At 37.5% G+C, this 23,272-nt stretch overlaps 2 protein-coding genes across 3 annotated transcripts in view; both read right to left on the reverse strand.

Annotated features, from left to right (window-relative positions):
* Positions 1 to 277: 277 nt before the first annotated feature.
* Positions 278 to 1,207, reverse strand: LOC308631423 (olfactory receptor 10D1B; the record flags this gene model as incomplete). The annotated part of the gene is made up of 1 exon (XM_081262636.1): positions 278 to 1,207. The coding sequence occupies one exon, from the start codon at positions 1,205 to 1,207 to the stop codon at positions 278 to 280; it is 930 nt and encodes a 309-aa protein (XP_081118762.1).
* Positions 1,208 to 8,790: 7,583 nt separating this feature from the next.
* Positions 8,791 to 23,272, reverse strand: part of LOC308642264 (von Willebrand factor A domain-containing protein 5A-like) — a 31,375-nt gene continuing 16,893 nt past the window's right edge. Inside the window, exons 11-18 of one of the 2 annotated variants that reach the window (XM_081281109.1) lie at positions 19,832 to 19,946; positions 18,876 to 19,040; positions 18,499 to 18,599; positions 17,928 to 18,175; positions 15,817 to 15,948; positions 15,318 to 15,448; positions 11,725 to 11,851; positions 8,791 to 9,412 (exon numbers count right to left, since the gene is read on the reverse strand). In XM_081281109.1, the coding sequence (XP_081137235.1) occupies positions 9,396 to 9,412; positions 11,725 to 11,851; positions 15,318 to 15,448; positions 15,817 to 15,948; positions 17,928 to 18,175; positions 18,499 to 18,599; positions 18,876 to 19,040; positions 19,832 to 19,946 (1,036 nt within the window). In that variant the 3' untranslated portion in view covers positions 8,791 to 9,395. Of the gene's footprint in view, positions 9,413 to 10,867; positions 11,211 to 11,724; positions 11,852 to 15,317; positions 15,449 to 15,816; positions 15,949 to 17,927; positions 18,176 to 18,498; positions 18,600 to 18,875; positions 19,041 to 19,831; positions 19,947 to 23,272 lie in introns of those variants that run through there. The other variant, XM_081281108.1, reaches the window with a different exon arrangement.

Below are 23,272 nucleotides of genomic sequence, written 5' to 3' on the forward strand. Positions count from 1 at the left end.
TTTTTTTTCAGCCTACTGGGAAAACTTCTCTTCCTCTTTATGAGCCCTCTGATGTCCACAAGAAAACATGGATCCCAGTGTGAGAAGACCAACCCTGGAGTCTTCATTCTGCTACTTGTTCCTTACACATCCTAAGACAAATCACTTTAACTCTCAGCATCTCAGTCCCCCATGCTATAAAATAGAGATAATAATAATACCTTATGCAAACCAAATAAAAATATTTCATCAGCTCTGATGTGTGGCTGAAGTGTTAGCTATTGATCTCTCTTTACAATTATTCAGGAAGGAAGTCAATCAGGTGGAGGGCCTTCCTCAGGGATGATTTCACCTCCTTGTTTCTCAGACTATAGATCAAAGGGTTTAGCATGGGAGTGACCAAGTTATTCAGGACCTGAACAGTTGCATCCAGCCAGGGGCTTGGGGTTGGCCTTAGATAGATGAGGACCACTGGCATGTAGAAAAGCAGGATGGCTGTGAGGTGGGCACTGCAGGTGGAGAAGGCACGGCGTTGGCCCTCTGCAGAGCGGATCTGCAAGATGGAGCAGACAATGCAGCTGTAGGAGGTGAGGATGAGGAGGAAGCAGCTGAGGGGCATGAGGCCAACACTGATGAACCCCACCATCTCCAGGGCTGAGGTGTCCGCACAAGCCAGCTTCAGCATCACTGGGATGTCACAGAAGTAGTAGTCCACCTCATTGGGACCACAGTAGGGCAGCTGGAAGGTGAGAGTGGTCAGAAAGGTGGCCTGAATGCAGCCAAAAAATGAGGTCCCTGCAGCCAAGATGGCACACACTCTGTGGCTCATGATTATGGTGTAGCGTAGAGGGAAACATATCGCTACAAAGCGGTCGTAGGCCATCACTGTGTACAGAAAACACTCAGTGCAGCCCAGAAAATGGTAGAAGAAGAGCTGGGACACACAGCCCCCATAGGAGATGGCTCTGCTGTTCCCTGAAAGGTAAAACAGCATCTTGGGAGAACTCACAGAAGGGAAAAATATGTCAAAAATAGATAGCTTGCACAGGAAGAAGTACATGGGGGTATGAAGCCGAGTAGAGGAAATAATTGCGAGCAAGATTAGCAGGTTCCCCATGAGGGTGAAGACGTAAAAGGACAAAAACAGGACAAAGAGCATGGTCTCCAGGCCCTCTGTGTTTGGGATGCCCAGCAAGACAAACTCAGTCACCACTGAGCGATTCATCATAGTTGTAAGAAAGTCTGACCCTGAGTAGGGGTATGAAGCACCCAAATTTGAACAACAGAGTCACATTATCAAGCTTTGACTATGTTTTTAAACAGAAGCAATCTGCCGTCATACGAAAGGCAAGAGAAAAATCTATGCAATAATTTCAGGTAATAAGAGATGGATGTTTCAGAGCCAGTCAATCCAATTTTGGAAGGGATATTTTGTAAAGGCTGATAATTGCCCACCATGACAAGAGCAGAAATTTAGAGTTATACTCAAAACATCTTCAAGTGAGAAAACTTTTTCCATGGATTTATTCTCTTTGAGCACATTTATATTTTGAAGGCTTGTGATATCTTTAAGTAACAAACTCCAACTATTTATTACACTCTGCAAAGAACAGAAAATGATTGTGTTAAGATGCAGGTCACTCTATATGAATCCTGGCTTAGCCTTTTATTAGCTGAAATAATAAAAATAACTAGCACAGTGTCTTCCATAGGCCTGGTTTCATCATCTGCTACATGGAAGCCAAAATTTTTACAACAATGTTTGCACAAAACATCCTGGTATCACAGTAAAGTTTATGAAATGTCCATGAAAATATCTGGCAAATCTCTATATCCTAAGTAAAAATTTCCCTTTATTTTATGCATCTTAAAGATAGTTATTTAAGTATTTTCTATTAATGCTGGTATTATGTAATTATTTTCCAATAAATGTTTTGTTAAATAACACTGTTGAATAGACTTAGATAACATTTTCTTCAGAATACATTCCTCTGGATTTTAGAGTGCTAAGTTCCACAACTTTATCACATGACACTGCTCTTGTTATTCCAGTACTTTAATTTTTTTTCTACATGGACTTATGGCTACTTAGAAATATTAACCAAAACAAACAGTAGCAGCAAGGAAAGCATCAAGTTCATGTTACTGTGACAAAGTGGAAAGTACAGTGTCTCATGTTGAACTAAAAGAAACAGAAGCACTAATCAGAAAGGTTATATAAGTGAAGAGCAGGATCTACTGACTGGAAGATGCAGGTTCTCCTTCTCATTATTCACTTAACAAGGTAATAATAATTGCACATATTTACACACATACACACATACCATTTAATTAGTACTTACTATGTTCCAAGGACTGGATCCATGCTGTGAAACTGTGACTTATCTTTTAAGTGTACCTATAATAAGAATTTACTATTACTATTTGCAGATAAGAGATAGAAGCTCAGAAATATTAAGTAAATTGCCTAAGAATGCAAAGCTACTATATGGTAGAGCTGTTTTATTTCATTGTCTGCACCCTTAATCATTAGTCAAATCTGCCCTCTCTTTGTCTCTGCTTTCTGAGACAGTCTGCTCCACTTATGGGCAATTATACCCTTCCAGATGTGTCCTCACAATTGCTTTCCATGAAGGTGAGAAAAATCTTTGCATCTAAATTATTCCTGGTAATTTGCAGTCTGCATTTTAGACCACACTTGGCTAAATTCTCTTTAGCTTTTAGAGATCATAAAATTGGGTTTTCCCATGCCTTTGATGCTACAGCATAGTACCAGCTGTAGTATAGTGGTATAGTATCTAATACAGGAGCTTTCTCGTTATAGAGCCACATTCAAGATAGAAATTCCAATCATATGCTGTGAAACGTGCCTCTGAAAAACATTTCTAAAAATAAAGACCATGCCAGAATAAGTCAGCTATACCACTCTAAATTGGGCAAAAATATCAACACTAAGATAAAAACAACGACATTTTAGGGGGTGGGAGTTAGATTCTACCACTTGTTACTAATTCTAGCCACACCTGAATAGTCTCCCTGAACAACTCAAATTCCTGTGAGCTCTTCACTCCCTGCCCTTGGTTACCTAAGGCTCACAGAAGTCCCTATTCCTTGCCTATAATCAGACACCATGATAATCCCTGATTAGATGATGCTATTTGATTTTTAAGTCCATTTCAGGAAAAAAAGAAGCTCCAAGGACCAGAAAGGTCCCCATATGTGGTCTCGTTAATAAGTAGGAGGCAGAGATTGATGGTGAGACCCTGACAGAAGTTTAACCTTGCATTTACCGTTGCTGAGCAGAGCACAGAGTGCTCCATCCATAGGAGCCGCCATTCCTTACTAATAAAAAATAGAATCTCATGGGGTTTGTGCAACTGAGACCAGCATACACTCTTTCTCCCTGGGTTGCTTTCTTAGAAGTGCTTTTTACATCCTTTTAAGCCCTGATTGGAACTCAGTGATAGCTCTGAGGGAGCAATTAGTTTGTCAACCTCATTCATCATCTAATCATGAGATAATAGTAATGGTATCATCATAAAGAGGATGAGATTGATGGCATGGGAAGATAGGCTGCCTACTAAATATTAGATCACCTGCTATGCTATGCCCACATTTGGTAACCCTTCATACCTTCAAGCCTTTGCTTGTGATACTATTTCTCTCATCACTTTTAAAAATATCTGTGTATCAATGTAACTATGTATTTGTTTCTAGTAAATATCACTGTTTAAGACAGGACTATAATTAGATAATAACTCTTATGCATCTACTAACAGTATGTATCCTCAGGTACGTATTTCAAAAGAGAAATATGGGGGAGCCATTCATAACAGAATGACCAAAATAAATATATAAACCGTCTCAAAAACAAATTATCAAAACAGTTATTATTTAATTAATAATTAATTCTAAGCACTTACCACATAATAAAAGCTGTGATAAAAATTTTCATTTATTATTACACTTAATCTCTAAAAGAAATTTCATAAAGTAGGTGGTATTGTTTGACATAATTTTTTTACAAAACAAAGAGTAAGTAACTTAAATATTAAATAATTAGGAGGAAACTAAGCTGAGACTCTAATTTCAAAGTACTGATAATTAATTCCAGAGATTTGAGTTTTGTACTCAAAGAATAAAAAGAGAGAAAAATGTGGTCTTCAGATGTTTGCAGAACTTGTGGATAGACGTGATATGAGTTGTTTGATAAACTGACTCATGAATCATGGACAGACATAATAGGAAGACAGATGTATTTTAAAAATAAGAAGCAATTATTATAATATATACATTAATAAAATAAGCAACCTTATGATACCACCTTTTCTCTATCACTGTAAGTATTTAAGAAGATATAAGGAGAACAGTCTTAAGTGTACTACTGAGGATATTCTCATTGTGAATGAATAACTGAAGATAGTGCATGTTCTTTCTGATTTTAAAATTATTTTATTTATTTTATTATTGTACCTCCATCCAAATCCATGCTGTAGACCTGAGTCACTAACTCACTTGCTTAATTAGGAGATACTAAGAAAGCTGCTGAAATGTGAAGCTATTGTTATGGTTGGCAGCTCTAGTACTAACACACAGTTTATACTAGCAAATACAGATACCCATTGTCCTGCTTTTTGCCACATATGACTTGGTTTCAACATCCAATTCTCAAGTGCATCTGACTGACAGAACTTCAATAACATCAAAACCCCAAATGCAAGGGAGTCTGGGAAACAATGTTTTATATTTTCTAACCTCTGCCCACTAGGAGTTAATGTGCTGATCTACCTACCACAGTGATATTCTTCTTTCTCTTTCATTTCAGTGACAATAGTTTCTTCTTCTTTTTTTAATTTTAAAAAACCATATAGTTGGGGTATAATCAACATATGAAAATATTTATATATTTAATGTGTGCAAATGAGTTTAAAGATAAGTATATACCATGAAGCCATCATCACAAACCTGTGCATACAATGAACCTACACACTGCCTCCAAAAGTTTCTTTCACCTTTAAACAAATGTTTAGGTATGAAATGCAGTTTATCATCTATAAGCCCTATGAAGTACAGTAAATCTCTAATACTTCGTCAGTATAACTGAAAATTTGTGCCCTTTGATTAATATCTCCCTGTCTTCCTCTTCTTCAACACCCTGGCCACCACCATTCCATTCTCTGCTTCTGTTGAGTTTATGGCATTGTTGTGACTGTGAGTTTTTTAAAAGTTTTCTGTGATTATTTTAAATTTTGTTATGCAACTGGTATAATGTAGGAAGATTTTCCTTTTTTCCAAGGCTAATTTACTCCTTTTTAAAATATTAAGAGTACAAAAATATCCTAAAACAGATATTAGCTGGAGTCAAGATTAAACCAATTAAATAAGTCCATAAAAGCAGTGTCATGTATCTGATAAGTGATTTGCATCGTATCTATAAGAGTTCTTAACCAATAAAAAAAAAGAAAAAAAGAGTTCTTAACAGTAAGAACATCATCTCCTACATGAACAATTAAAATGTTAAGAACTTCCCTATTTTGGTACAATACTGAAACTAAATCAATCACTTGATATTGTATTTTTTAAAAGTATTTAAAGTATCTTCTATGGAAACAAAATTAGCAGAGTATGATCTTAGTTCTTGAGTTTGGAAAACAGCTAGTCAAAATATCTCTAGTTTTGAAACTGAGGATCTTAAAAAGGTGAATTCAGGATGGTATTTCCAATATGATTGATTTTTCTGCTTTGAACATTGAATGCCATTGTCATATCACTAGGTATTGTAGTTGTACCTCTTGAGTGATACACACATAGCCGCAGACATGAAGGTTGTCCATATAGTGTTGTTGTGAAATTTCTGATGTGTAATAAAGTCATAAATATGCAGCTTGTAGGACTTGGGGAGAGAGCAGTTTTGTGTTTAGTGAAAGTAGAATTCAGATCTTGGCTACAAGTATATAAAGAAAACACAAAACACTTACTAGCATTTGATGAAAGGTATGATATTGTATACTCACACAAACCTAGATGTATGCCCACTACACACCAGGATATATATTACAGCCTATTTCTCCTGGACTCCAAACTTGTATAATGATACTGTACTAAATACTATAGGCAGGGGCTGGGGATGTGGCTCAAGCGGTAGCACGCTCGCCTGGCATGCGTGCGGCCCGGGTTCGATCCTCAGCACCATGTACAAAGATGTTGTGTCCGCCGAGAACTAAAATAAATAAATAAATAAATAAATATTAAAAAATTCTCTCTCTCTCTCTTTCTCTCTCTCTCTGTCTCTCTCTCTCCCCCCACTCTCTCTCTCTAAAAAAAAAAAAATACTATAGGCAATTATAACAACAGTAAGTATCTGTGTACTTAAACATACCTAAACAAAGAAATTTACAGTATAAAGGAAAATAATACAGGTCAGAAATTCAGATCCACATTAAGAAAGAAGAGTAAAGAGAAGGAATAAATCAAAATAAAAATAAATCTATACTTTTTATTCATAATTGATCTATAAGCTAATTTTAAGGTAATAGTAATAATTCTTTTGGGAGGTAGGTGAATAAGTGAAACACATGCATAGGAGCAATTCCATAATGGATGGGAGAAAAGAATTTAGGAACACTGTTACAATGCATAAAATGGTACAATGTTACTTGAATGTGGTCCTAGATTAATTTTAAATGTATATTACAAATTATAAGGCAACAGCTAAAACATTTTTTAAAAAAATATAATATGTTTAGGGTAGAGACAAAATAATATCACATAAAAGTGATTAATTAAAATTAGAAAAGGCAAAAACAAGATGGAAAGATCAAAGAACAAATGAAACATAGAAAATAGTAACAAAAACAACAAAAAAACAAATAACCCAATCAACAAATGGGCCAAAGATCTAAACAGACACTTCACAGAGGAGGATATACAATCAATTAACAAGTACACAAAAATATTCTCACCATCTCTAGCAGTCAGAGAAATGCAAAGTAAAACCACTCTAAGATACCATCTCACTCCAGTAAGAAAAGCAACCATTATGAAGTCAAACAATAACAAGTGTTGGCGAGGATGTGGGGAAAAAGGTACACTTGTACATTGCTGGTGGGACTGCAAACTGGTGCAGCCAATTTGGAGGGCAGTATGGAGATTCCTTGGAAAGCTGGGAATGGAACCACCATTTGACCCAGCTATTCCCCTTCTCGGACTATATCCAAAAGACCTAAAAAGAGCATACTACAGGGACACAGCTACATCAATGTTCATAACAGGACAATTCACAATAGCTAGACTGTGGAACCAACCCAGATGCCCTTCAACAGATGAATGGATTTAAAAAATGTGGCATTTATACACAATGGAATATTACTCAGCATTAAAAAATAACAAAATCATGGCATTTGCAGGGAAATGGATGGCACTAGAGCAAATTACACTAAGCAAAATTAGCCAATCCCTAGAAAACAAATGCCAAATGTCTTCTCTGATATAAGGGAGGTGACTCAAAACAGTGTAGGAAGGAAGAGCATGAGAAGAAGATTACCACAAAACAAGGAAAAGAGGAGGGAGGGAAAGGGAGGGAGAAGGGGAATTGCACGGAAGACAGAAGGAGACCCTCATGGGTTCACAAAATACATATACGATGGTGTGAGGGGGAAGGGAAGAAAAAAAGAGAGAGAAAGAGATAATTGTCACAGTAGAATGGCTAGAGAATAGTTATGGGAGGGGAGGGGAGGAGCAGGGGAGACGGAGGGCAGCAGAATACAACTGACACTAGGATTGCTGTATATATACACATGGATGTATAACCAATGTGATCCTGCAATCTGTACATGTGTAAAAATGAGAATTCATACCCTATTTGAATCAAATGTATGATATGTCAAGATCATTGTATTGTCTTGAGCAACTAATAAAAAAAAAAGAAAATAGTAACGAAAACAGTAGATATTATCCAAATAATATCAATAATTACTTTAAATATAAATGATCTAAATACACTGTTTAAAACACAGAGATTGCCAGAGTAGATTATCTAAAACAAGCAAAAAAATTAAAAAAAAACACCATGTTTTCTGTAAGAAACTTTCTTTAAATTAAAACAATTTTATAGGTTGAAGTTATGGAGAAAAATGTATTAGGCTAACACTAATCACTAGAAATCTGGAGTAGAAATGTTAATTTTAGATAAAGCCAACTTCAGAAAAAGAAAAATCATCAGCAATAAAGGTATGCATTACCTAATGATAGAAGAGTCAATTCTCCAAGAAGGTTATAATAATCCTAAATGGTGATACACTTAACAAAAGAACTTCAAAATATATAAGGCAAAACTTCAGAACTGAGAGGAGAAACAGAATCCATGTGATGGTTCATTGCATGGGGGTTTTCATCTGAAGGAAGATGGACTGATTTTATTTTTTTTAATTTTTTTATTTATTTTTTTTATTGTTGGTTGTTCAAAACATTACATAGTTCTTGATATATCATATTTCACACTTTGATTCAAGTGGGTTATGAACTCCCATTTTTACCCCGTATACAGATTGCAGAATCACATCAGTTACACTTCCATTGATTTACATATTGACATACTCATGTCTGTTGTATTCTGCTGCCTTTCCTATCCTCTACTATCCCCCCTCCCCTCCCCTCCCCTCCTCTCTTCTCTCTCTACCCCCTCTACTGTAATTCATTCCTCCCCCTTGTATTATTTTTCCCTTTCCCCTCACTTCCTCTTGTATGTAATTTTGTATAACCCTGAGGGTCTCCTTCCATTTCCATGCAATTTCCCTTCTCTCTCCCTTTCCCTCCCACCTCTCATCCTTGTTTAATGTTGGTCTTCTTCTCGTGCTCTTCTTCCCTAGTCTGTTCTTAGTTACTCTCCTTATATCAAAGAAGACATTTGGCATTTGTTTTTTAGGGCTTGGCTAGCTTCACTTAGCATAATCTGCTCTAATGCCATCCATTTCCCTCCAAATTCTATGATTTTGTCATTTTTTAGTGCAGAGTAATACTCCATTGTGTATAAATGCCACATTTTTTTTATCCATTCATCTATTGAAGGGTATCTAGGTTGGTTCCACAGTCTTGCTATTGTGAATTGTGCTGCTTGATTTTAAAGAAACAAGGACTGAACTGGGAGAGGAATATCAGATAATCAATCCCCAGGATGACTGTGCTGGATTGGGGTGAATCGGCAGGGCATTTCATTAAGTCTCCTCACTCTATTGGAGCTCCTCTGTTTGAGTAAGAACATCTTGAGGCAAGGTTATCCATCATCTATCTGTGGCCAAGTTCTTGGCAGGCAGGAAACAAGTGCAGAGTACAGGAAACCACAAGGATATGAGAACAGCATTTCTCTTGGGTTCCCAGCCTGTATCATCAGTTCCTGAAAGCACAGGCGGCCTCAAATCCTAGTCTGGTCTGAAAGCTGAAAAGTGAGAAAAGGGGGCTGAACATTAAGTGTAGTGACCAATTCTATGCATAAAACACATCAGTGACATATTTTTATGTGCAGAGGGTAGTTCCAGAAGTTTCATGGTCCTTGGAAAACTTTTCTTTTACAATAATACTCATGTGATAGATAAAGATGATCTAGATTGCAGAGTGGGATTCAGCCACCTGACAATACTGGGCCCCCAGGTCTCAAACTCCAATGTGCATACAAGTTAACCAGGGAACTTTGCTAAAATGCTGACTTCAGTAAAGTAATCGTTGGTGTTGTCCCAAAAGTCTGCATTTCTAACAAGCATCCAGGTGATCCTGCAGTCCTGTTCCACTGATCACAGCCATAGCAAACTCAGAGGAACATTTAGATTGGAATCCATAGTGCATTCACACGAATTTTCCTAAAGTCAGTTTTCACATAGATGATCCAATAACTGAGAGAAAACTGCTGAGGTCCTGCTCCAAATTCTAGAAAATTCAACATGAATGTATTAATAGACTGTAGGTTAGCGCCCCGATTCTGCAAATGGAAAAATTACCCCTGAGGGGGTAAGCCATTTGCCTTAGTCTTCATGTACCTAGCTATATATGATTTTCTGAAAACTGCCCTTTGCTTTCTTCTTGCAAGACAGTAAATCAGCCTACAGGAGATGTGGGGACAGAATTCAGTGCGAACAGTGGACATGTCAGCAAATTTGACACAGGAAATAAGGGTAATAAAACCAATGAAGATTCAATGAGTGAATCTATGAAAGACCAGAAAACAAAGTATGCATACAAATAGGCATTCTAATACTGACAATACAGCAAATAGGGCCACTTCATTCTGATAAGTTATGAGAGCCATCAGATGGATTTCCACTGTTCTTTATGTGGTGAGCAACCCAGGTTCAGGTCTACCATCAATCCTACTCTTTCTCTATTGCACTAGATCAGAACCTAATATGCAGTCCTCATGGGTTCAGGCTAGCGCTAGGGTTATAATCCTATTACAAGGTGTTCAGGATTTAAGAGAACATCTGTCTCCAACAATTAGCCCAACTCATGTCATTTAGGCATATATTGGAAGCAAAAGTATCTGGTATAGGCTCACAAACCCAAGAAGAATTCACTGAGAAGGATTCCAACAGGGCTAGGGCTCACAGTGTACCCTTCATGTACTTCTCTTTGTAATCTTGAGGTCACATCAACACTGATGTTGGCTTTTAATTGCCCTCCAACTCTTCCTTCAAAGATAGAAGACTTCAAAGCTTACATGTATAGTTCTGGTAAATATATAAGAGCAAAAATGGGTGACAAAAATTGTACAGAGAATTCTATTATTTAGGCAATCTCTGGCATCGAATATTGAAATTGTTAGTCTGGTGCCCATGTCACCTGTTTTTCTTGTCATCACTCTGGAAAGCCTGGGAGGAATATTAAGTATTGCATATGGATGCTTTGAACTTCTCTAGGAAAGGTATAGGTTCTGGGACTACCATTACTTGTCTGAGGGTCATGCTGGGGAAAGAAGATTACATTCAAAGGGATGTGCTTAGAGAGGCAAGGTGGTGTGAACATCCTTTACTTTTATTTCAAGAGAGATATAGGTGAGATTTAAAACACAAAACATTACAGTAGAAGAAATGGTGAAAGGGTGCTGATAGCCAAGGAGAAACCTCTCCCCCTACCCCGCCTTTTTCTTTTTGCTGGAAGACATCTTTAGGGAGCAAAGACAGCAGGGTCCACAGATGACTTCAGGAGAGTATTTGCAGCCTTCACAAGCATGGGCACAGTGGAGCCTGTGAAGAAGGTTAAGAACCATCAGGGATGGGGGACAGAAGATGAGACAGCTGTTCTCCCAGTGACCCCCAAACCCTGAGTTCTGCTTTATCTTTCCTCAATACTCTTTATTTTTCTTTACTTCATGCCCACATTCTCCTTTAGTTTTCTCTGGTCCCAGAATCACTCAGCAGCTGTGAGATAATAAACCTCCAAGAAGGAGGTTCTCCAAGTCCATCCTGGTACTTATTCAACTTAGTACTGAGAGAGAGGAGAGCAAGCATACTTTATGTCCTTGTAGAAATTCACACTCCCCATCCATGTTCCCTTACATCTTTACTCAACTCTCCCCCTCCTACTTCAAATCCAAGATTTTACCCTCCTCCTGCCAAGAAAAGGACTCCTGAAAGCCCAGAAATTGTCTGGACCAAGACAGTGAAGGAAGTGACTATGAAGACTCTTGGGGTCACCCTCTGCCAGGGCTGGAGGTGCATAGCTGAGAGGGAAGGAAAGGCCCTGGGAGTGGGTTCTTACCTGCTTGGGTGTGAATCCAGGCCACCGCTTTCCTTTCTAGAAGCTCCCACTCCATCTTCTGGTCTTTACCATGGGTGTGCAGCCAGACCACAGCCAGGGCAGTGGCCCAGCCTGAGAGGTCCACATGCTGTACAATAGACAGAGACTTCCCTGAAGACTCTGGGCTGGGGCAGGAAGTCCCTTAAGGACATGCAAAGAGTGCCATGCCCTCCTTACTGGCAAGTCCCAAATTGCTGCTACATGGTATTATTTGGTCTCCCTCTAACTCTATCACTTGCAAGGCACAATGATAGGCCATGTACCCCAAGGCAACAGTCTACTGAGTCTTAGGGTAGAAAGGTCATAAGCTTTAAATCCAGAGCTGTGTAGAGACCCCTAACACCCATGCAAGGACTACCCAGTTGTGTAAGAGAAACACATGCATGGCAATTTTATAAAATGTCTTCATGTTTTTGTTTTTTTTTCGTTCCCACATTTTTATTGGTGTATTATAGTGGTACATAATGGTGGGATTTCTTGTTACATATTTTGTACATGCACATGATATAACGATATAAGTTGGCCAACATCATTCCCCATGTTTTAAAATTTTAATCCTCATTCTTACTCTCCACTAAACAAAGGCATGAGGAATTATCAATAACCAAATTTTTTTTGGGGGGGGTACCAGGAATTGAACTCAGGGGCACTTGGGCACTGAACCACATCCCTAACCCTATTTTGTATTTTATTAGAGACAGGGTATCACTGAGTTGCTTAGCACCTAGCTAAATTGCTGAGGCTGGCTTTGAACTCACAATCCTCCTGCCTCTGCCTCCAGAACCGCTGGGATTATAGGCATGCACCACCACACCCAGTCCCACATTTTTAAAGACAAAAAATGCTTCATACAGAAGTGAAATGAAGTGCCCAAAGTTAGTATTCCAGCAAATAATTGAGGTGTGACTGATTCTGAATAGTCTAATTGTAATCATACTCCTTAAAAGATAATCTCATCCATAGATCAGAAGACTGTCACCCATGAGTTTCACCAACTGTTCATGAAAACTTCAGGTTATAGAGTCAGTGGATAAAGGGAAATTTCTCATATATATCATAAGCTTTAAAATTTGTAAAAAGCTACCATGTCCTATTTGAATAGTCTTAATTTTATCAAAATTTTAGTTCCTTCAATTCTTCCTGAAAAGGAAGATCATGTAAAAGCATCAGGAACTCCCATGCTGTTTTCCTGGTTTAAAAACAAAGGTCACAATTATTTTTGAAAAACAACTGGAGGAGAAAATTCTTATGAATTCTCTGACCTCAGTTCAACAGTACTGTGGCAGGTCAGGAAATCTTCTTGCCTCCCCTCTTCCTGTTTCCAATATGATGATGTTGTTTGTAATATGCAATGACTTTTGAGGCACATTTCTCCCCCTTTCAACTGTGGCATTGAGAATTTAAAACCAAAAGCTATTCTTTAGTTGTATTATTACTATATTTTCTGTTTGCAGTAGTGGTGGTCGCATTGTTTCATGAAAAAATTGCAATTCCTTGTTTAGCGGACTTTAGGAATCCCCAAACTCTTGACTAACACTTTAGTTCTCTTTTCTGTCATCCTAACACTTTAGTTCTCTTTTCTGTCATCCATGAGTAGGAAAATCTGATCTATATCCTCATCAAAATCTTCACAGAAGATATATAAAAATTCAGTTTCATGGTTTAAAAATATATTCCATTTTAAAAATCAATTCATAATTAACTGTTCTGAATGTTCACCTCCTTTACTCTTGGTCCAGATATTCATCATTACAAAACATTCAAATTCCCTCCTGAAATATATATCTACCAGGTCTCTGACGCACTTGATTTGTTGGCTTTGTTGCCATGTCAAAAAGGAAACGTCAACCTGACATGTCTTGTGCTCCTTGAACTTCATCATCCCTGCTCCAACTTATTTTAGAAATAAAATCCAAACACAGAATGAATTTTAAATTGTCCAGTAGCTATACCTTAAAAAGTAAAATGCAAATAGGCAGAATTTTATTATTATTTTACTTTATTTTGTTTTTTGGTGCCAGGGATTGAATCCAGGACCTCAATATGCTAAGCATGTGTTCTACTGGTGAGCTCTGACTTCAGCTAGTATCTATGTAAGCCAATACACTATAAAAATCATTATTTTAAATTGAAATCAACATAAAATAATTTTGATAGTACATTGTACATTGTTTATTTTTTACCTGAAGTCAGTATATATTTCACAATATAGAACACCTCCATTCAATTAAAATTTTTATTTAACCTTAGCCACAATTCCAAGGCTCAATAGCCACAGGTGACTCATGGATGTTACATGTTCAGATCATAGAAAATCTGAAGGTTTGTTCATTGTTTTCCTAAGTTTGAAAGTTTGAAATGGGATTTTATGTTTTTGACAGCCATCATATTTTATCAATTTCTCTAGGAGTAGAAGTTTTAGCAAGTTACCTTAACTGAATGTACATTCTGAATATATTTTATCTCTGTCAGTATATTTCAATTATTAAAATAACTAGGTGGCTCCCATTTGTACTCACCTATCCTGACTTTGATGAACATTTTTATGTATGAACCACATTCTTTACTATTAATAGTGGGGTTATTATTAGTGGTTCTGAGGACAGATAGTCCTAGCATTAAATGCAGCTTTGCCACTCACTGGCTCAGACACATATTTATACTCCTGTAAGCTTCAGCTTCTTTATCTACAAACAACAACGTGAATAGGACCCACCTTATTTAATTGAAGTGAGGAGTAAATGTGGTCATGAATGTTAAGTTAGCACAATTCCTGGTACAGAAGACAACCTGAGTTTTAACTTTACATTTAAGATGTCTGGAAGGGAATATGATTTTAAGTTCAAAGGATTGTGACTTTCTCCTTGTATTCCATCAACCTTCACATGAACTCCTACTAGCTGGCCCATAAATTCCTTGTTATTTCTATTCTAAAATAACCAGAAAAACTTTCAACCTTGACTTATTAGAAGTTAACAATGTCTGTGGATCCCTCTGTGTTCTGCTTTCTCAGGTGGATCCTGATCTACCCTTTTATGGTTTGGATCTGTAATGTACCCCAAAGATGTGAAAACTTGTTCTTCAATGCAACAATGCACTGATGGAGCTTTTAGGAAATGATTAGATAATGAGGGCTCTGACCTCATCAGTGTATTAATTCATTTGGTAGATTAATGATTTGAGTGGATTATTGGGAGAAGGCAGGGCATTTTTGGAAGAAGTGGGACATTGAGGACATCCTCTGAACGCTGCATCTTCTCCCTTGCCACCCCACTTCCTCTGCTCTTTCTCTGTTTCCATGCTGCCATGAACTGAGCAACTTGACTCCACCAACCACTTTCTCCATGCTATTCTGCCTCACCTCACGCCTAAAGCAATGGAGCCAACTGACCATGGACTAAAAACTCTGAGCCAAATCTTTCCTCCTTTAAGTTGCTTTTGTCAGGTATTTTGGTTACAGTGATGAAACAATGACCAATACACACCCCCACTCCCCATTACAAACTTTACTTCCTTAAAAGTATACCTACTCCATTGTTTTCTTTGAATCTTACCGGGGCAGGGTGTGCAGCAAGCAGGTCTTCCAAACTCACACCTAGGATCTTAGTCAGATCTTCATTCAGATCCCAGGAACCATTTGCTTTTTGGAGGTCAATCAGCTGCATAAGTTTAGTGCCTCCAATCACTTTGAGGGAAAAATAGAAAAAAGGAACGAGAGGAAACCACTGAGCCCCTGAACTCTGAGCACACCTGAGATAAGCTGCAGGATTCAGAGACAGGCTGCCACAAGTCTGCTCCCGAGAGAATGGTCAGACAGTACCCAGGTCTATCTTCAAACCCAAATTGTAAAAGGATGACTAGGGAAATGGGGGCCCAAACAGGGTGAAAGCAGAGTTCTGCTGTTTCCAGACAGAACTCTGTTGCCTGCAGACAACATATGTAGGTAGAGAGGGGGGAAAAGGCTGTGTTTATTTAGAAATCATCCCATTAGTTGACATCATAGACTAGAAAGTCTACATGGTAGATTAGAAAAGTGAAATAAGGCCACCTCACCTTTATGATAACTTTTTGACTTGGTCCTGCTGTTGTTGGAAGAACACGGGTTTCCCATCATAAAGACAGAACCTCTGAGAGATGAGCATGTATTCCCCAAGCTCTGAGTATGTAATAGAGGTGCGCTTGATCCTATGTGTGACAAACAGTGGTGAGAAAATGTCCCTGGAAAGATGCTCACTTACACTGTGGACCACGGTGATTTATAGGCCTATGGGGATGTTAACCATTCTCCTGATATGTCATGGTAGCAAAGAAAGCTGAATCCCATGTAATCATAGATAAAAACAATCACTATAGCCTGAGTTCTGTTGAAAATCTGAAAAATACCGATGTACACAATGAGTTGCCCTTGCTGTCTGCAGCAGGCCAAAATAATATAAAGTCTACCCTAACTGTGTCATTCTTCTCCCATGAGCTCACCACTGAACACAACACACCCTTACACTCTCAGATCTCTATTTTCTATTATTCCCTCTCTAACCCCTGACACAGGCTAAACAATCTTACCTACCTCTTTACTTTCATTTCAAGAGGCTCCTTCCAACTAAGTCTTTTTTTTTTTAAAGAGAGAGTGAGAGAGGAGAGAGAGAGAGAGAGAGAGAGAGAGAGAGAGAGAGAGAATTTTTTTAATATTTTATTTTTTAGTTCTCGGCGGACACAACATCTTTGTTGGTATGTGGTGCTGAGCGCGCTACCGCTTGAGCCACATCTCCAGCCCCAACTAAGTCTTAAATGAAGACTCATGAATCCTCCCAAAACATTCTTTTCCCTCCATCTCTCTCACTTGGCTGTTGTTCAATGTACTGCAGTCCAACCATCCAGGTTTGGCAACCTATTCAGTCCAGATCAATATTCCTCCACCCTCACAGGGTACCTCCCAAATGTCCTTATCACTGTCAGCTCCCAAACTCTTGGTCATCTCCCATCATCCACTAAGGAAACTGAAAACCAGACCATAGACTTCACTCTATTCCTAGGTCGGCCATCCTCTTGAGAGATTTCAGCTCCCATGGAGACAGCCAGGTTTTTAACCTTCTCAATGTAATTACTTGGGTTCTATTCTTCTTCGGTCTCACTCTCCCAAGTCATGATGGTTTTGTTATCACAAAGAATTGTTTCACTTATAAAAAATAAATTGAAAAAAAATCTTACTTTTAAATATAAATATCCAAGTTTTCCTGTTTTATCTGAATTTTCACTTCCTCTAGATCACTTAAGTCTTTAATCTTTAATCACTTAAGTCTTTAATATATCTTTTGATATATTGCTTTCCTATATATCAACCTCCTTCCATCTTCATTGTGTACTCAATCTACATCTCAATTTTAATTTTTGCCAACTGCTTATCAACATCTACAAATCCACATTGGTAATTTCCTTTCATTACATCCAATCTAGCAAAACCCCAAAACTGCAATGAGCCCAACATTTTTATGCCAAAGTTGCTGAAAAGATAAACATAAGCTAAGGTTTTTTTTGGCAGTGTGGTCCCACAAAATAAGTCAAGGTGCCAAACTTAACTGGACCCTCAACCCTCCTTCACAGATGTTTCTATTTCTCTCTGGACAATCCATTTTCCAACTATTCCCAGTGACTCCTTTAAATCTTTGCCTTTTCTTTGAGTCCTGACTTCCACCACTTCCAGGACCACATCATTCCAAATGTCAGCCATTTGGATAATCATTAGCTACCTCATTATCAAGAACATAAATCAGCTTCATATTTAAACTATTTGTTAAATGATTATGTGCACCTTGTACACATTACTATCCTTTTCATATTAAATCTCTCTGCCAATAGATTATATTCTACTTCAGTAAGACAAAATTCTAACACTAGGCAGAAATCCTAGAGGTGGAGGGCAAGCTGGGTTTGTGGCTCAGTGGCAGAGTGCTTGCCTGGCATGTGTGAGACACTGGGTTCAGTCCCCAGCACCACATAAGAATAAACAAATAAAATAAAGTTATTGTGTCTATCTACTACTAAATGTGTATATAATTTTTTTTTGAAAAAAAAAGAAAACAATGTTTTTAAAAATATTTCACAACAATTTCCTTAAAATAGTGTGTGCAGCTATCCATGAGACTTATGCATGGAATAGAACTCACCACATAAAATCCTTGGGATCCTAAAGGCTTTGTACAGAACTGGCCTTGGAATCTGCCTGTAAGCCCGGGGCCCCTGAACTGGCTTCTTGAGTTCCTTGTTTATGGCAATGAATGCTGTGAAGGAGCTGATGACTCCAGATTCAATGCTGATCTTCAACACGTCTTTTTTGTCCATTGCTGAGGTCTGTGTGAGGCCAAGGTCTTTGGTCTGGATGAAGGATTTGGCAGCAAGACGGTGAATAGTGAGGCTGAAAGGAAAAAAAAAAAAGAAATTTCCAGAGAGGTGGGGAAAAACACCCACATTCTAGCTAATAGGTGCTCTTAAAATTTAGAGATAGCAGAGGAAAGAAAAATTAGAGAAGGAAAGAATAGAAACAGAGTGGCACACAAAGGAAGAATGAATACAAGGACACATTTTAAGCCACAGTCCAAAGAAGTAAGCAGTAAGAAAGGAGAAAAAAAAAAGAAGAAGGAAGAATAAGAATAGAAGGAACAAAATGAAAAGGCAAGGAAGTGAAGTGGAGCAAAAGGTTAGAAAAACAAGAAAGAGAAGGGAAAAAACAATTCTCACTCAGCATCTGGCTTGGGTTTGAGAGAAAATGTCAGTTTATCCTCAAATCTTTTGCCCTGGAGCGTGTACTTGAGGCCTACTTCTCCTGTAGCCTCTGCAGCCTACAAATTGGAGAAGAACAAAAGTGATAAAAAGAAAAGATCACAGAGAAAGTGATCAGAACTGGGGCAACTCCCCAGCTCAGCACATTATCATTTCTTAGTAGTGATTAGGTATCCCAGGAAACCAGAGACCTGAAATGATGGGGGAGATAGAGAGCTGGTTCTACCTGGCATTTACAACCTCTTACTAAAATCTTAATACACCAACCAGCTTCAACGAATCTGTCAGGGCAGTAGCTACTCTGAACAGAGAAACAAATAAGAACTGGGACTCACCGGCATTTTTCCAGTGAGTCGGGCATAGAGGATCAACCTCTGACCCCTAAAGATAACAGTTGGCTCTGGAGAAAGCAAGTTAGAAGACACACCAGGAGGCAAATTCCATCTCAAGGAGATGTCTTCTACTGCAGGCTGAAGAGAGTGCTTCAGAGACCTAAGAACCTGATGGAGGAAAGGAAATACAATAAACATAAATAAAAAAGGATGAAGATAATTATAATTAACTCAATATTTATCATGTATCAGTTGCTATATGGTACAATACAAGTTATGTCTAATCTTTAACCCTATCTTGGGGATATGGGTATTATTTATCTTGCTTTATATACAGGAAGCTAAGGTTGAGAGATTTAATAGCATAAATGTGAATGAATGATATGCTAGGGAAAGTTGATCCATGGAGAATGGAACTAGAGAAGACATGGCAGTAACTGGGAAAGAGGAACTTAGAAACAGAACCAGAGATATCTTTTCCTTGTGCACACTGATAATGGAATATCAATTTGCCACTAAAAGAGGTCCTGAAGCATAGGCCTGGAGTCTCAAACATGATAGCCAAAGCTCTTAGTTTCTGTTTGGGCACTTAAATACAAGACCTAAAGTTCTTTCAGGGAGGTTTTTTTTTTTCTTTTCTTTTTGGTGGTGTTGGGATCAAACCCAGGGCTTCATGCATGCCAGGCAAACACTCTACCACTGAGCAATATCCCCAGCCCAAGCTCTTTCAGAATCTAATCTCTGGACTTCCAGCTATGAGGGTCAGATGCCATTCTCCAAAGTAAAAACATTTGATGTAAGACCCAATCAGCTCCTCTGAAAATATAATTCATACCTTGGGTATTTGGAAAAATGCATGTTAGAGGCAAGCTAGGCTCTTACCCTTGTAGCAGTGTCCCCCACCCTGCTGCATACTTGGTCTGGATTGACCACCTCTGGACACATGGCTTGCCCCTCACCTTGGGCTGCATCCTGTCCTTGCCTGTGATAAACTCAGAAGTTCCCCCTGACACCCGGGCAATGCTTTTTATTAAGCTGGTGGAGGCACCTTCTCCAATACCAAATGAGAAACATCTGTAATTGTAAATGAATGGAGGTTAGACACAGGAACTTATAAAATTTATACATAATGGTGAAAACTACATGATGAGATAGTCTACTTCATTTAGAAAAGTTGTAATAGCCATTTATTGAGAATATTGTATATTTTGGAACCTTAATAAATTCCTGAAATTAATAGTATGATTGAATCATCCTGAGTCTCCTCAGAGGCAAGGTTGTGTTTAATTTCACACATAAAGAACAAGGACCCTAAGAATTTAAGAAATCTGTGCAAGATCACATCTTTTATAAATGGTAGACATGGCACTAGAACACTGCTATGACTAACTACAAGAGTCTCCTAGCAAACCAAGGAAAAGCTAGAAACTGTCATCAGTGCCTGACTGATACTGCTGCATCATGATGTTGCTCCTGCAAGGTTTAGGGCATGGAAAAGTGCCTCCTACTCTTAAGGTAAAAGTTCTCATCCTGTTGTGGCCCATGTGCACTGATGGAGATTCTTAACCTCAATTTGGGTTCCAAAATAAAATTGTACATAAACAGACAATGCCTTAGTAATGCTATGATAAGCCTTAAAATGGCAGAAATGAAAGTTTTCATCATAAATTCATACACTAGAATGCAGGCTGATGTGTCTATTTTGACATGTGTTTGTGTGACTCATCACCCTCAAGTGACATCAGTATTAGGATTAATGCTCTTAACTTGTGAGGATAGGACCAGATATGTAATTGCAGTGATTTAACTGGAGTCATTCTCCCAAAAGATCACGTCCTGCTAGTCTCTTTATGATCTCATCTTTAAATTTCCATTATGATTTTTAAACTCTAGTCCATATTATACAATGCATATATGCATAATTTTAAATGTTTTTTATTTATAAAAACTAAACTGAAAAATGCCTAGAACTCACTAACATGATTCATGTCAATGATAATAAAAATAATAACGGCAATGATAACAAAAATGTATATAGTACATATTTTGTGTCAAGGACAATTCCTAGATGTTTTACATAGTTTTATTCTTTTAAGCCTCACAATAAACCTACAAGGTAAGTTCTACTATAAGTATCACCATTTCAGGTAAAGAAACCATTGCTTAGAGATTAATTGATTTTTCCAAACATCTAGCAAGAAGAAAAACTAGAACTTAAACATATGACTTATTTTTATGACTTCATAGCAATTGAATGTGTGAATCAAAACTTCCCCTGTCCTGATCTCAGCAATGCTGGACTGAGTTGTTTCTGGTCAGTGAGAAGCTGTGCACAATATTTTTAATAATTTATTTGAAAGCAGCAAAGATAATTGAGTCAATTGTGTACGAAGGCTTTAAGAAGCTAAGTGCCAAATCCTGGAAGAGGAAGGAAGCCAAGAACTTCGAGCCTGGTACCAGATGTCCATTTACCCTTTGAGGAAAGTGTCAAGTACAAAACGAATGGCCAAAGTGAGAAGAAAAAGCAGCGACTGAGGTCTCCAACAGGGTAGTGTCTCTGAAAACCTCTCAGCTGTTTGGACAGAACCCTAGGATACTACACTCAAGACAGAGGAGAATTAGAAATAGACTGGCCATCACCATGGCTGAAGTTAATTAGATCCTAACCATATCAAGATTGTCTGATTCTAGTGTACACATCCATCAGAGCAGAGTAAGACCTGCAGGAGGCAGGATATAATTTAGAGGTCTAAAGAATTTCTATGAACATTCATATAAAATATCTGATAACTAAACGAATATAGAAAATCTGAGAAAATTAATCAATGTGCTTGTGAATAACACAGCTTAAAAAGAAAATCATCATATTAATTAGGAAATATGCTAAAAAACTTGCAAATGAAAAATAACAAGTCCAAATTCAGAATTTAACTACAGATATACTTACATTTATAGTTTTAAAAACTTGACTTAGAAACAAACAAGAAGCCTCATAATTAAGTATCTAAACATCTATCTCAAGATACTAGAAAAGGAACAACTATTAAACCAAGTATTTTAAATGAAAGAAAATGATGGAAACAGGAACAAATGAAAATGAAATAAAAATTTGTACAAATAGAGAGGATGAACAAAACAAAAAATAGTGGTCTTTGGAAGATCATGAAAATTGATAAACTTCTATGTGAAGAAAATAGAAGGTACAAATGACTAATATCAGAATTGAAAAGGTAGTAGTATCACTATAGACATCACGACATTAAGTGACACTTTAAGGTGATATCTGTAGAATGTTACTGCAAAGAAATTTTTTAAAAATATTCAAATTTTTATAAAAATAAGAACATACAAAAACATAAATTGTTTAAAAAATAATTTCCCATACTTTTCCAGTTCCAGAGAGTCCACTATAACTTCTAGCAAATACTTAAGAAGAAATCTTCCACAGAATAGGGAAAAAGGCAATTTTTGCACTACAAATCTACAGTACACCATTTGAATTAATATCTCAATGAGGCACAGTCATTATATAAAAGTTAATGTAAGAAAAATTAATTTCTTTAGTGAAATTAAATATCTATTCAATAAAAGTATGAAAAAATACTACTTAAAACAATATCAAACACCTAAAGAAAATGAACTAATGAAAAATACATGAAGGTCTCTATGCAGAGAATTATAAAATATTACAGAGAGATTTTGAATGTGTTGTTAGATTAAGGAAATAAATAAATTCACTGATTTTGTGGAAAATTAAGTTTCTCATCTGAACGAAAGAAGATATCAACATAGAATTTGAGATAAAGAGAAAGAATGCTATGTTATTGCATTGGAAATTTGGACATCAGTAAAATTTAAGATTTTTTAAAAAAATATTTGCTAGTTCTGTGCCCTGAAATACCTAGAATCAGTATTGGCCAATAGTCAGAAGCATAGGTAGCACTCAATGCTGGTTTCTACCTATGATGCCAACTAAATGGAACAGGGCTTCTTGGGAAACGCTTGAGTGCAGGCCGGGGAAGGGCACATTCCGGGTTGAAAACAAGAAAATATTCAAATACCTAAGAAACACGTGGAAAAGATATGGGGGCTCATAAAAGGGGCTCCCATTGATCAGATCTGGAAATATTGAGAATCTAAAAAGATGATGATAGTTACGCCACCTAATACATTAAAAAATAGTGGAAGAATTCAAGAATACACATTGATAGAACAAAAAGAAGGAAGGGAAGAGAGGAAAGAGAGAAAAGGCTCTTCTTTACAGAAGGATGGCTGCTAGTGAATGTGGAAAACTTGATACTTTAAAAGTCACCATTGTGGGCTGAGGATGTAGCTGTGTGGCAGAGCAGCTGCTTTGCATGTGTAGGGCTCTGGATTCAATCCAATCACTGCTTTGAAAA

This window comes from Spermophilus citellus (genome assembly GCF_964194105.1).
Source record: "Spermophilus citellus genome assembly, chromosome: 2".
NCBI lineage: Eukaryota > Metazoa > Chordata > Mammalia > Rodentia > Sciuridae > Spermophilus > Spermophilus citellus.